The sequence below is a fragment of the Castor canadensis genome, chromosome 2 (assembly GCF_047511655.1).
Source record: "Castor canadensis chromosome 2, mCasCan1.hap1v2, whole genome shotgun sequence".
NCBI classification, from domain to species: Eukaryota; Metazoa; Chordata; class Mammalia; order Rodentia; family Castoridae; genus Castor; species Castor canadensis.
Genome location: NC_133387.1, coordinates 55,637,225 through 55,653,119, shown reverse-complemented (window position 1 = coordinate 55,653,119; position 15,895 = coordinate 55,637,225). Strand labels below are relative to the sequence as shown.

The 15,895-nt window shown below is 36.7% G+C and overlaps 1 protein-coding gene across 3 annotated transcripts in view; it reads right to left on the bottom strand.

The window, feature by feature from the left end:
• The window catches only part of Elapor2 (endosome-lysosome associated apoptosis and autophagy regulator family member 2), a 205,424-nt gene that overhangs the window by 12,483 nt on the left and 177,046 nt on the right, over window positions 1-15,895 (bottom strand). For all 3 annotated transcript variants that reach the window (XM_074064857.1, XM_074064855.1, XM_074064856.1), the window contains exons 19-21: window positions 6,809-6,935; window positions 4,535-4,713; window positions 3,340-3,505 (exon numbers count right to left, since the gene is read on the bottom strand). In XM_074064857.1, the coding sequence (XP_073920958.1) occupies window positions 3,340-3,505; window positions 4,535-4,713; window positions 6,809-6,935 (472 nt within the window). The remainder of the gene's footprint in view (window positions 1-3,339; window positions 3,506-4,534; window positions 4,714-6,808; window positions 6,936-15,895) is intronic.

Genomic DNA, 15,895 nt, shown 5'->3' with positions numbered 1-15,895 from the left:
GCTACTCACCTATCATAGCCAACATGGACAAAATGGGGCACATAGTGAGTGGGTCTCTATCTCTGTGGGGTATTTTTAACATACTTGTGACTCTTGTACCTTAATGTTCAGGGGAATAATAGACCTGGATGCCAGTAAAGAATAAGTAGAAATACAGTTAAGTTACAGCCACTGAAATAGGACACTGGCAGTAGAAGGACACAAGTCAGTCCAAGATAATGGGATGAAATACCTCAGATACTAAGAGTTATGAAGGAAGGAAGGACACTAACCATCATTTATTTTCAGAGTCACCTTGTCACTTCCTTTAAAGAAAAATGTCCAGTTGTGGCTTTATCAAATTGGTGCCAATAGCTTTAATTTAACTGACTGCTGAGTCTTCCATACCCACCACAAGGGCTAATCACAATTTGACTGTTGTTCCCTTTAAACTTAATGAGAAATCTATCGCACACAGTGGGGGATAGCCACAAATTCTGCCCCAGAATAATGTCAATCAACACCTCCATTCCCATAGCCATACTTAGTCACCCCATGAGACAGGTAAATACATCACACTTGTGGTGTAGACAAACAGGAAAGACTGAATTGATGATCTTCAGAGGCACAAAAAAGAGACAATTATTTCAGATGAACTGAAAACCTTAAAGTTCATAAACCATAAGGAAGCCACTTGCAGGCACGGTCAACCTGTGCTGCTTGACTGATGTAGATACTATATGGTGTCACCAAGATCTGAAAATACTTTTCTTTTTTTTTGTTTTTTTTAAAATACTTTTCTTCCAGAGGCACCATACATACCTTCAGGACTGCTTCTTGTGTAAAAACCAGACATTAACTTGTTTCTTTCCTAAAAATCATGATGGCTTGCACCTTTGGAGTAGTGATAACAAATCTTCAATGCTTTATTAAAACATACTAAAAATATCATGTAGATCCTAGAGAACTGCGAAAACCTTACCAAAATGAGCAAATAAGTGACTTATTCACACTCAAACTACGGGCAGGCAATGAATTAGAAAAGCACTATGTGGACTGGGCATGGGAGTGCATGCCTGTAATCCCACCTACTCCAGAGGCAAAGGTAGGAGGATCACTGATTGGCTTGAGGCGAGGTGGAGCAAAGTTAGCTTCATACCCTATCTATAAAAAATAAAAGCAAAAGAACTGGGGGCATGGCTCAAGTGGTCAAATACTTGCCTGACAAGCATGAGGCCCTGAGCTCAATCCTTAATACCACAAAACAAAAAAGAAAACAAATAGCTGGTATGAAATTTCTCTCTGACTTCAGCTAAAGTAATTAATGAAACCTCCTCATCTTTTGATGAGGAATCTTTTCTTTTGAATCTTTTGACCTGTTGTTCAGGTCAACATGAACTCATTGTCTATACATTGTTATGGACAATATAACTACCCTATATTTCTCCCTTGAGAGTTAAGACAAAGCTTGTGAAACCACTAATATATCCTGTTGTCCATGGATTGTCTTGTTGCATTTCCATAATCCTACATCAAAAGGATAATTACCACTTAGCTGAGATTATTGCTCACCAAGTCCCCCCATAATGGCCCATGTAGACAAAAATAGGAAATTCACTAGGTCTGTAAGGTTTTGAAAATTCATCGTCTTGCTTCTACATTTTTTGGCAGTACTAAGGATTGAACTCAGTGCCTTGCACTTACTAGGCAAGTCCTCTACCACTTGATCCATGCCACCGGCTCTTTCTACTTTGGTTTTTGATAGAGCCTCTTACTTTTGCCCTGGCTGGCCTCAGACCATGATCCACCTACCTTGGCCTCCTGAATAGCTGGGATTACAGGCCTGTACCACCATACACAGTCCCACCTAACTCTTATGGAGAAAATATCTTGGTGCCAGTGGAAAGGTCTCAGGTTGGGGGAAAAAGTCTGCACAAAGACTTAAGGAGAAGACTACCTAGCTTCCCAAAGTAGAACTAATGGCTTATAGCATTTGTTCAGTCAGTTAGATCTAGGATCCTGGGTGTATAATTGAGGTTAATAATGAAGACTGGTCTCATCTTGCTGCTTGGTACTATTTGTAGTAGTTTTACTTAAATGTTTTATAAAGCAAATTAACCAGATTGATCCTAGCCTCTGTCAGTCATATCAGAGTATTAGGTGGGGCAAACTGAAGGGAAAATTCACCATAAGTCTCAATGATAGAGAAGGAGATGTGAACATTGTTAGGAGATAGTTCTCCATAGTTCTTTTGCAGTTCTGCATATTCTAGGGGCAAGATAATGATTTCCTTGTGTTCTATACTGTCTTTTCAAGAATCTTGAAAAGATAAAGACATTGTCTCCTTCCAGAGTAAAGGTCATCCTTGCTTACTGTCTTGGAAATAGTGTCTCCCCCTGAGACAATGGATAGACATACTATCAACCTGGTACAATAAAGATAACTGTCTTTGAAGCAAAGATGGGCTTCCTTATTGCTCTTTCTGAAAACAGATTCCCAAAGCTTAGGGTTCCTTTCCTGTGATGCAACCAAATGTTATCCTGTCATATACACATAATCCTATGGGAGATGGGACTTCAGAAACTGGTATAAATACTGTTACTCGGTCTAAACAGTTCTTTGTCTTCAACAAGGAGTCTTCTGTTTTCTAAAGTATCCATCAGACTGGGGAAGGCTCACCTGTTACCTTACAAGTAGGGTACATTTTTAAGTTCTTGACAATCACTGTATATTTATTATTCCATAATAATAGTACCCTCCATAAACTTTGATATTAATAAAGAAAAAAGTTAAATAGCCTTAGATGACTTATTTATTTTATTCTTTAAAATCCCCTATAATATATTTAAAAGAGTAAAAGAAAATGGTTACTAAATACTCTCTATAATGTAATGTTTTGTCACCTGTCTGTCCTGCCGCAAATCATTTGAAATGCATTTTTTTCTTCCATTTCATTCTGTATTTAATCTTGAAAGGGCAAGTTAATAATTTGTATCTTTTAAATCAATGGTGAAGAGTATTAATAAAATGTGTTTTCAAACAATATTGAAGGTTTCACATTCTGTTTAGATGCAGAAGTCATTTCAAAGTGAACAAATACACTAGCATCTGATGTGCTGCCTTAAATGCCTCAATAGTTTATATAACTTTTGTTTTCTCTATGAAAAATAATATTATAAAATAAACACCAAAAGAAAAGTATGGATGAATGTGAGATATTTTTATAAATATCATATTTGTGAAAAGTAATATTACTAAATGTATTATACTCTTGTTAGTTTCCTCTTCCCCAAAGCAGCTACTGTTAAATAGTTTGCTATGCAAATAATAAGCAATTCCAGGCTAAAATTCTGCTCTCACCTTTGTGGCCAAAGATTTGAGTTTTCCAAGCAGTGACTGTTTATTGGAATATACAACTTCCTCTTCATTATCTTCTCCTTCCATGATAGCACAGCTGTCTGCAGCTGGGAGTTCACACTCTTTAGAGTTTGTTGTCATTACTAATTTGGAATATTTATACTCCAATCTAAGCAATGGTAATATAGATAAATAAATATAGATAAAATAACCATTTATACTAATAAATATGTACTATAGGTGATCATATGTCAGCTCATAAAGTTGTCTTGTAGTATATTCTATCAACAAATTTCTTCACCTACGGCCTTAGCTTTATGTGTCAATATTGATCAATCATACACATAAAAATATTTCCCAGGATGTCAGAGAATCAGTTTAGTATAGTCAATTTTACCACTTACTTTACTTTGATTGAACTGTTCAATTATGAAGGATAGTTGTAAAACAAAGGAAATCTTTGAGGTATAATGCATTTCCTTGATTTATTAGTATGTGGATGTCAAATCACTATCACATTCCCTAAAGTTTAGATCATATGGAAGAGAATATCACATAGGTGATTTGGGTTTCTCGGTCTCTAAATCATTTATGTCTTTATATTTAACTTATCACTTAAAATATTGCAATTGCACCTCCATATTGGAATATAGATCCTCACAGCCCATTGAGATGTAAATCATTGTAAAAGATTCAAACCATGTAACAGATCAACAGACATTCAGGGGTTAGACTCGATATTCAATCTTAGATTCTTGGAGACCTGGACTAAACATATGTGATATTTGCCTACATACTTAGTATGTTTCTTTGCAAATATCATCCTCCTACAAGAAATTGAAAAATAGGGCAAGAAGACAGCATGATGTCATAAAAATTGAAACAGACCCAGAGAAATTCTGCCTTCCAATCTCATCACTACTACCATCTACTTGGGTAATTTTGAACCTCCACTTTTCAATGTTCTATAATAAATGAGTCTAATTCAGTGCTGTCCAGTGCCCTATTAAATTTCAATTATCAGAATAATAATCATTTCCTGTGCTTGACTTCTCCAAGGCTTTCCCTATAACTCTTCATTAGAAGAAATGTCTTGTGACTCTGAGAGAATCTACTGTATATAATAATCAAGTCTAAAATTCTCACATCATATCAGACCCTCCAGTTACTATACAATCATCCCAGTGAGGCTACTTACTTTTGATTCTTTTTCCAGAAGTAGCAAGTTAGAGCCACCAGCAAAACAGCTGTGAAAGCTCCCACACCTGCTCCCACTTTGAGCCAAAAGTCAACTGTTTCGCAGGTAGACAACTTTTTCTCAGGCAAAGTAATTCCTTTAATGCACCATTTAGGTTCATTCCATACATATAAGGTTTCCTTTTAAAATAAATAAATAAAACCCCACATGACATGACAAATAAGATTCTGATTCAAGTGTGAAAGCTAGGTTTGTTTTTAGGTCAATTTCTCATGTAGAAAAGAGGTTTGTTAATCCTTTACTCATAGCAGGCACAGAGGACTATTCCAATTCACTTAATAAAATCTCTAAAAAAGATACATAAGAGAGTAAATAATGAAATAAGTGAAAATGTAAAAAAAAAAAAACAAAGAATGGATTGTCAAATTAGAAGGGCTTACTACATGCTAAAGAAGTTGAATAAAATGACTACCTTAACACGTCTTTTAGGCTGTTTCCTGCAAGTTTTGATCATTCCTGACATCGCTATCATGTTTCAGAATAAATTTTAGGTTGTTTAATGTAATTAACTAGAATGGATTTCACCCATCCATCATGCAAACCCATTATTAACCCAACAGACCTCTCCCCTAAGCAGAAAAACAGATGGACTCTGTACCTGGGGTATTACAGGCATACACAGCTGGCCAATTTAGGAGGCTGACATAAGGACAGCCACATGGACGGGCCACTCCTCGTCCACATGCCAAAATAAGGAGAGCATGATTCTGGGTCACTACTACTCAGACCAGTTATTCTTGTCCTCCCAGAGTAGGTGACTCAACTCCTTTAGGACAATGTTTCCCAAATAGCAAGTTACAATAAATTGATAAAATCAATACACTGGGTCTCAACCAGCAATTTTAAAAAACAAACAGATAAAAAGGCATGCTGAAAATGAAAGACAGAGTTCAGTGCATGATCTTTTATGTAGCTTAAGATATACAGGTGACCTGTAGCAATTTTTATGATGATTAAACCTAATGACAATAAGTTACACAGGGCATAAAAGCATTTGCTTATTTTGCCTTATTAAATTTTCTAGAATGAGATGGTAACTTTATCAAATCCTAACAGAAGGATAATATCAAATTGTTTATGTATTAGGTGCATAAACATATTTGTGTAGATGAATCTCATTTACTTTGAGAAAAAGTTTCAATCAAATGCAAATAACTTTCAGCATGTTTTTAGAAAAGATAGTAGCAATTGAATTGTTTTTAGCCCATGACAACTATGACATTCTCATTGAACTTAAGAGAAAATGCATTATTTTTTAAATGGGTCACATTTATCAGTATGATGAGGTGAGAAGTACAGAGGCATGTTCAAATTCACTTGCTGCAACTCTAAGCGTAAATCATGACATAAAAAACTCTAGTAAAAAATATCAATTTCATTAGAAGTGCATAGAAAAAAGATTATATGGCCTTATCAAATAAATAATACCTAAAGAAATTAGCAAACGCTGATGTCTAGTGACCATCTTCTCAGCAAATTAAAAAGACACATGTCAATCTAGAATGCTTAACTTTTCAATAAGCTCCCTCAAATGCTGTCAAAGAAAAATATCAAGTTATTGGGAAAACTTCTTAGTCATTCTGTAACTACTAATTTGAACATTTTAGCCCTTTATCCGATCACATATCACTGGAAAACAATAAAATAGCTAACACTGCATCTGAAAGATTTATTCTTCCAGCATGTAGGATATTTTTTGAACAGGATTAAGATAAATTCGGTGATAAATTTAAAAGTCTCTCTCTTGGTGATAATGCAGTATCATTTCAAATCTTTACTACTGCATGACTTTAGATTTAATACTTAATACTCAGTTGGAAGCTGGTATAGATTTTTGAGATTCAATTTGATAAAAGCAGTTTTATCACAGGTTGTGTAGCTCTTTTTGTTTCTGCCAGCTATACATGGGAGGTTTATGTTGTCTAAATTTAACTTCTTAAGCCTCTGTATTTGATGTATTTACAGAATTGTGGTAGTGCATGCCCAAACAAGATAAAGCAAAAAATTATAAAGGATGGGACAGGAAATAGGATTGAAGGAGTAAGATGACCAAAAAATTATAAAATACCCATTGTAATATTTTGCAATTACTGTTTTTTTAATCATGAATCTTTAGTAGCTAAAGAAATATACACTTGTTCATTGACATAATGGAAAACAGAGTAAAAGTTGTCATTTGCATATGCCATCTGTGTAGATGGGTTTGGCCCCTACCTGAAGTCCTCTCTTGCAGGCTCCCTCAATCTCATGGAAGTCATGCTCTGTGCACAAAGGACAAGCTTCAGAACTCTCCCACAGGAAGTAGAATGCACATCCATCACAGGTGCCTGCTGGACACTTGCTGAAATAGAAAATGAAAAACAACGGATTTTTTATTTAATCTACTCCCATCAACATTTGAGTGTCTGTTGCATCCTGGGAATACCAAGGAAGTACGCATGGAAAAATAAACCCAAAGGAGATGAAACTGTGGGAAGATAGTTCCTTGCACCTACTAGGATGCCTACAGCATAAGAGACAATAGCAAGTGTAATGGGGATGCGCAGAGCTTGGAACCATCATGTACTGCAAATGGGAATGTCAAATGGCACAGGTGCATTGGATGAGTGGGACAGTTTCTCAAACAATTAAACATGGGGTTGCAATAGGATCCAGCATGTCTGCTTCTAAGAATATATCCAAGAGAAATGAAAGAATATGCCCCCATGAAAACTACACATAAATGTTCAGAACAGCATTATTCATAATGGACAAATGATGGAAGCAATCCAAATGTTCATCAACAAAATGGATAAACAAAATTTATCTGTACACTGGAGTATTACTGAACTATAAAAAGGGACACAGTACTGACATATGCCACAATGTGGATGAACCTATATAGTACTAAGTGAAAAAAATTCACAAAATCCCACATATTACATGATGCTATCCATATATGTCTAAAACAGGAAAATATATAGACATAAAGTAGGCTAGTGATAACTTAGGGCTAAAAATACAGGAGAGTGAGACATAAATGGAGTTTTTGAGGTGGTGAAAGTGTTCTAAAATTGACCATGGTGATAGCTGTATATATTTGTGTATAACATAAAAACTGCTAAATTATATGTTTTAAGTGGGTAAACTGTATGGTATATGAATAATATCTCTATAAAGCTATTTTTTAATGTAAAAGGAAAACAGACACAGACAATGACAAAAATCTCTGAGAAAATTTCTTGGTAGAAGTGCTAGGCTGAGTCTAGGATATTCAATAGGAGTTAGCTGAAGGGAAAGAAGAAAGCAAAAGAACTTCTGCCAAAGTGATACAATGGCATGAAATTCCAAGTGGGTGGCTGTTGTTGGAGTTTCCAGAGCAAGGAAATGAATGAGTTCTGGGTGCCCAGTCAGGAACTAGGTGGTGAGAGGCCTCAGACATTCAGGAGATTGGTTTCTGTTTAAGTTAACCTACATATGGGAGGTGCTTTAGGACAGAATGACACACAGGACAGTGGTTTCTCAGATGGTGGGGAAAACCATGATCACAAAAATATCTAAAGTAAACCAACCAACCAACCATTAGGTTAGTGATGCAAATGACTTTGCACCCTGATGCTGACTCCTAGAGGTGGTTACTTTACCACTGCAGGTGATGGACAGTGCTTAGACACAAAGACAGGACTGTCCCTAGTCAACCACCAGGCAGGGCCCAAATGGAGACTTTTGAAACACCACTTTCTGGTGGGTGGGCCCATTATATCAACTTGCCTCTTTCATTTTAGGGCCAGAGAAACACAAAATGGCTTAAAATTAACCTGCTATTACTGTGTGAAGAATCCTTGCTGATTGGAGCCAGAAGTTATTTGGAAAGGTTCTAAGAATAGCAGGCTGTTCATGAATTCATTAAAACTAAGGGACTGTTGTTCTCTTAATTTGTCTTCCACTCTTTCAGCTTCCTTATATCAAGTAATGTAAATTCAGGTTTTCCCTGACAAGCTTCTTCGGACTGTGGCTGGTACTAAATGCAGCTCTCCTTAAACACCTAATAGCAAAGGAATAGATGCAAAATAATGAGTGAGAACCCCTAATTCACCTAGTTTTGGATCTTTAACTATAATTTTTTTAAATGATAGCATCCCAAACTGTATTTTTCAGCCTACCAGAAAAATTTCATACTCTTAGATAACTAAATACATTCCAAGATGCCCTCAAATATGAACAGCTATATATCAGACAAGGGACTGATAACCAGAATATACAGGGAACTTAAAAAACTAAACTCTCCTAAAATCAATGAACCAATTAAGAAATGGGCAACTGAACTAAACAGAACTTTTTCAAAAGAAGAAATTCAAATAACCAAAATACACATGAAAAAAATGCTCACCATCTCTGGCCATAAAGGAAATGCAAATCAAAACCACACTAAGATTCCACCTCACCCCTGTTAGAATAGCCATCATCAAAAACACCACCACCAACAGGTATTGGCGAGGATGTGGGAAAAAAGGAAACCTTATCCACTGCTGGTGCAAATGCAAGCTGGTGCAACCACTCTGGAAAAAAATTGGAGACTTCTTAAAATCTAAACATAGACCTGCCATATGATCCAGCAATCCCACTCCTGGGGATATACCCAAAGGAATATGACACAGGTTATTCCAGAGGCACCTGCACACCCATGTTTATTGCAGCACTATTCACAATAGGCAAGTTATGGAAACAAGCAAGATGCCCCACTACTGATGAATGGATCAAGAAAATGTGGTACTTGTACACAATGGAACTTTACTCAGCCATGAAGAAGAATGAAATCTTATCATTTGCAGGTAAATGGATGGAACTGGAGAACATCATTCTGAGTGAGGTCAGCGAAGCTCAGAAGACCAAATATTGTATATTCTCCCTCATATGTGGACTTTAGATCTAGGGCAAATGCAGCAATGTGGTTGGACTTGGATCATAAGAAAAGGGGAGAGCACATACGGGAGATATAGGAATAGGCAGAAAACCCAAAACATGAAAGCGTTTGATATCCCCACTCCAGAGGAACTAATACAGAAACCTTAAAATGACAGGTTATCATGAGCAGGGGATCAGGAACCAATGTAAAGATCAGTTAGAGTTGAATCAACATGGGTCGTAACACATGGGTACATGAAAGCAATAGTAGGAATCTTTCTGTATAGCTATCCTTAACTCAACTAGCAAAAATGCTTTGTCTTTCTTATTATGCTTATGTCTTTTCCTCAACAAAATCAGTGATAAGCACAGAACGGGACCTACTTGAAACTGAGGGGGGGAGGGGGGGAAGAGTGGGGTAGGGGGGCAGGGTGGAGAAATGACCCAAACAATGTATGCACATGTGAATAAATGAACAAAAAAGTAAACAAACAAAAAAACTATGCATCTCAGAATTGACCTCATTTTTTTTTCGTTTATTCATATGTGCATACAATGATTGGGTCATTACTGCCCCCTTCCCCCCCACTTCCTCCCTCTCCCCCCACCCCCTCGCTTCCAAGCAGAAACTGTTTTGCCCTTATCTCTAATTTTGTTGAAGAGAGAGTATAAACATTAATAAGGAGGACCAGGGGTTTTTGCTAGTTGAGGTGAGGATAGCTATATAGGGAGATTCCTAGTTTTGCTTCCATGTACATATGTGTTACTTTCTAAATTGATTCTGCTCAAATTAACCTTTGCTCTAATTCCTGGTCCCCTTCACCTATTGGCTTCTGTTGCTTTAAAGTTTCTGCATTAGTTCCTTTGCATTGAAGATATCAAATGCTATCTTTTTTTGGAGGGGGTTACCTACCTATCCTCATACCTCCCTTGTGTGCACTTGCCTTATCATGTGATCAAAGTCCAATCCCCTTGTTGTGTTTGCCCTTGATCTGAAGTCCACATATGAGGGAGAACATATGATTTTTGGTCTTCTGGACCTGGCTAACCTCACTCAGGATGATGTTCTCCAGTTCCATCCATTTACTTGCGAATGATAAGATTTCATTCTTCTTCATGACTGAGTAAAATTCCATTGTGTATAAATACCACATTTTCTTGATCCATTCGTCAGTAGTGGGGCATCTTGGTTGTTTCCAAAACTTGGCTATTGTGAGTAGTGCTGCAATAAACATGGGTGTACAAGTACCTCTGGAGTAACCTGTGTTGCATTCCTTTGGGTATATTCCCAAGAGTGGTATTTCTGGATCATATGGCAGATCTATGTTTAGATTTTTAAGAAGCCTCCAATTTTTTTTCCAGAGTGGTTGTACTAGTTTGCATTTCCACCAGCAGTGTATAAGGGTTCCTTTTTCTCCACATCCATGCCAACACCTGGTGGTGTTTCTAATGATGGCTATTCTAACAGGGATGAGGTGGAATCTTAGTGTAGTTTTAATTTGCATTTCCTTTATGGCTAGAGATGGTGAGCATTTTTCATGTGTTTTTTGGCCATTTATTTGAATTTCTTCTTTTGAGAAAGTTTGGTTTAGTTCAGCTGTCCATTTCTTTATTGGTTCATTAATTTTGGGAGAGTTTAGTTTTTTAAGTTCCCTGTATATTCTGGTTATCAGTCCCTTGTCTGATGTGTAGCTGGCAAATATTTTCTCACTCAGTTGGTGTTCTCTTCAGTTTAGAGACCATTTCTTTTGTTGAGCAGAAGATTTTTAGTTTTATAAGGTCCCATTTGTCTATGCTTTCTCTTAGTTGCTGAGCTGATGGGGTTCCACTGAGGAAGTCCTTGCCTATACCTGTTACTTCCAATGTATTTCCTACTCTTCCTCTATCAACTTTAGACTTTAGGGTCTGATATTAAGGTCCTTGATCCATTTTGAGTTAATACTAGTACAGGGTGAAAAACATGGATCTAATGTCAGTTTTTTTGCAGACTGTTAACCAGTTTTCCCAACAGTTTTTGTTGAAAAGACTGCCTTTTCTCCATCATATGTTTTTAGCGCCTTTGTCAAAAATAAGTTGGGTAAAGTTGTGTGGATTCATATCCAGGTCTTCTATTCTGTTCCACTGGTTTTCATGTCTGTTTTTGTGCCAGTACCATGCTGTTTTTATTGCTATTGCTTTGTAATATAGTTTGAAGTCGGGTATCATGATACCTCCAGCATTGCTCTTTTTGCTGAGTATTGCCTTGGTTATTCGTGGTCTCTTGTGTTTCCAAATGAATTTTAGGGTAGATTTTTCAATCTCTTTGATGAATGTCATTGGGATTTTGATGGGAATTGCATTAAACATGTAGATTACTTTTGGGAGTATAGACATTTGTACTATGTTGATTCTGCCTGTCCATGAACATGGGAGATCTCTCCACTTTCTATAGTCTTCCTCAATCTCTTTCTTCAGGAGTTTATAGTTTTCCTTGTAGAGGTCATTCACATGTTTTGTTAAGTTTGTTCCCAGGTATATGATTTTTCTTGAAGCTACTGTAAATGGAATTGTTTTCATATATTCTTTCTCATTTTGTTCATTAGTAGTGTATAGAAAAGCTAATGATTTTTGTAAGTTGATTTTATATCCTGCCACCTTGCTATAGCTGTTGATGGTGTCTAGGAGTTTTTACATTTTTACATGCCTACCTTTCCTAAGTGTCTGTGTAGACATGGGTTGGGTGTAAATAAAGGCTACCTTCCTTATAAAAGAGGCCCAGTATTTTTTTTTTTTTTTGTCAGAGGTAAGAACAATGGCAAATGGTATCTCTGGAAAAATAGCTTAACTATTGTCTTCCTTGATCTATCTGTTTGTAAAAGGGGAGTAATAAATATATTTAGGGTAAGAAGAAAAGAGAGGTTTAAAAAAGATAGGAACCACAATACATGAAATCCATGCCATATTAAATTTATCCCTACTTTCCACCTTCTAGATCCACAAAAGCAACTCAATTGTTCTTTTTTCAAAAGTGCCGGTCAATTAGAAAAATTCCTTAAGAACATAATTATTAGTTTTACAACAATGATTTTCAACTTTAAAAGTTATTTTCTGATCATTTGGTAACGATGAGCAATATGCTGTCACCCAAATCTTTCCTCCCCAAGTTATTTCTTCATCTTTCCAACAGGTAAGTCTTAATGGGGTATGTACTGGGGGGTGGTGAGAGGGAGAATGAAAACTGTTTATTTCAGGGAAAATAGAATAATGAGTGTAAGTTACAGTTTGAGAAAAGGGAAGTTAATCAAAGTTGCATAAACCTCTGGAGAGAAGAGCTGGGTTACAACTGGGCATTGAGATGATTGTGTTTTCCCACAAATAACTCAACTCCTCTTTCCCTCTGCCTCATTTTTGTAATTTGTCAAAATTGAATGCCTACTATATTGTCTTCACAGATTGGTTACAATGGATAAAATGAGAGAATAATTTCAGAAAATTTAAAGCACTATAAAAATGTAAAAGACTATTAACAATGCACATAGTTTTCTAGAGAACTGATAAGAGCACAGAAACTTCAACAAAAAACCAAGACACTGATTTACTTTATAAGGCTGTCATTAAGTGTCAAAACACGATAGTGATTCAGTGCATATTCTTGGTAGACTTCATTTTTTAAAAGATACTCTTAGGTGAAAAGGAGTTTAGAATCAATTCCTCAATTCTTTTAACCCAGTGAATCATTTAAGATGGGAAACATCCAAATTTGATTCTTTGTTATAAACCTAAGTTTCAGTTTGAATCAAGCCTTCCCTGTGAAGCAAGAAGTAGGAAGCAATAGTTTCGATTGCTCTCATTTAAAGAATGAAAATAAGAGGGGGGGGGGGAGTAAAAGCACAAGAGAATAAAAAATACTTTTACCAAGAAAAAGAACAAAAGTACAACTAGCAAAATAGATAAATGTCTTATTGCCAAATATTTGAAATATTTTTTCCCTTTGATTATCTGTGCCACCATGGTTTATATCCACCTACTCCCAGGTGTTAAAGCTGGATGCAAAGGGCCCACTTTTGGAACTTCTTTTATAACCTATGTGTTGCTCAGTCATTACACAAACTTGTGAGTAAATGTCTAAAGACAGAGTACACAATCATGACTGACTTGGGGTTCTAGAGGGTTAGATGTGCTGCGAATTCTGAGTAGACAAAAGACCAATTCAAAGGACAACTGGGTGGACCTTGATTTGGTTCTATTGATAAACAGGAACAGGCTTCCCAGTTTCCTTACCTGGCATCTGGTATCACCTTATGAATTGGAATGGCACTGGAAATGTGCAGGAATTCAGTTGAATTCATGTTTAGGAAGCTAAGTTTTGGATACTAAAATATGATACATTTCTTGGGGGTACTGCTGGACAGAGCCATGAGCTTCTGAGGGTTTAACTGGAGTTTCCCACATCAGGGTACCAATACTGTCATCTTCTGGCATGGATGATACTGTCTGTAACCTGCTGGTGGTGGTTCCCTTCGGATTTGGCAGCTCAAGAAACAGCCTTTCTCTGCTGAGGATACCTTGTATTTTCAGAATGTTCCCTTGTATGGGATCCATAAAACACCTTTGTATCCTGCCTCAATTTTGTTCAGAAAAGTGTAACTGTGTCTTAGTCTATTCAGGGTGTTCTAACAAAGTACATTAAACTGAGTAACTGAGAAACAACAGAAATTTATTCCTTACATTTCTAGAGGCTGTGAAATCCAAGATCAAGGTGCCACCTGATTTAGTGTTGACTGATGGCTTTCTCTCCTTGCATCATAGATGGTGCTACCTTTCTGTGTCCTCACATGGTAGAAGGGGCTATGTAGCTCTCTGGGGTCTCTCTTATAAGAGCACTAACCCCACTGTGACCTAATCACCATTTAAAGTTACTACTTTGTATACCCTCAGCTTGGTTTTGATATTAGGTGATGTTATTTCTTTGGTATAAAAACTCTAAATTAGAGCCACGGTATAAACCTCTGGAGTGTTCAACCATTGAATATTATCAGGACAGAATTATGAAGTATCCCTTTTGTGAAATAAAATATACTCAAAGGCCACCCTGATAATTAAATGAATTTAGAGTTTGGAAGAGATTTTTTTTCAAAATAGAGAAATGAAGATATGTTTTTACTTTAACTTATAATATTAATAAAGATGTCCTTGTTTGAGAAAGGTAGCCCATTTAAAAGAAGTCACAAATAACTCACAGATCTGCTGAGTAAATGTACCATTGCTTCTTTGTTTAGTGTGTTTCTTTACAAATCTTTGTGTATGAGAAAATGGAGGGGAAAATGATAGATGAAAGGCACAGTGGCATGAAAAGAACAAGAGACTTCATGAAATTGTCCCATCTTGACTACTTTGCTTGATATCTATAACACTTGGGACCTCAGTGTTTTGCAGTCCATGAAGAAAATGGGTTGAACTCAAGGATCTCACAGATGTTGGGACAGCTCTATTATCAGAAAGAAAATGTTTCCCTCAGCCAGCTTTCTAACAAGGCCTTTTTTATAATGTTCTTGCTAACTGAAATTTCTCATGTTCAGAGCCTTTTAGCTACAATGTTTAAATCTAATTATTCTTAATGAAATAAGTGCCTTCAGCTCAGGCATCCACCTATGATCTTGACTCGAGGTTGAGGAAGCCTAGTAGGGTATCTACTTAGGGATATTTGTAGCCCCTTGTGTTAGTAGTTTATTCTCTACCCACAAAGCAAACTTCACTAGAAAAAAATCTCAAAAGTTCACTTTAATTGCTAGATTTCATCTGCCACAGACAGAATGCTGTTAATTTTTCATCCAAAATGTCTCACTCCTTTTGGACACTTGGTGGAATTAGAAACCATGTATATTTGCCAGACCAAACTGACAGGTTGTGGTTGCCAATGGCAGATGAGTAGGCAGCCCAGATGATTTGCTGCTCCCTCTCAAATTCATGTGTGACACAGGGAGAATACATATTTCCCTTTTCTCCCATCCTTATCAAAATATTTTCCTTTTCCAAGGTCTGAATGTCTTTTGACAGTTCCCAAGTCACCAAGATTCAGAACCCCAACCAACATTACTACCATTAAAGCCAATTTTACCTGTCTTACCAAGATTCCTGGTCAAGAAGGGGAGTTCCTGAGGGTGGCGTCCCTACCCTGCCACAGTGTCTCTCTAAGACCTCTCGACGAGTAAGAGATACTCAGGGCCAAATGTCTGGTTTAGCTTCTCTTTCTCCCCTAGCAATCTTAATGATCCAAAAACCACAAAATAAATCCTCTTCAAAAGTAGCCTGAAAAATGTGGCTATGTTAATGATTTTTTTCTGTCGTAGGAAAAAATTTAGTAGGAAATGTTTATTCAGCCCTACAGCTAAAGAAAAAAAAAATCTAATTATTTCAGGACAAGCTGAATATTTCTCA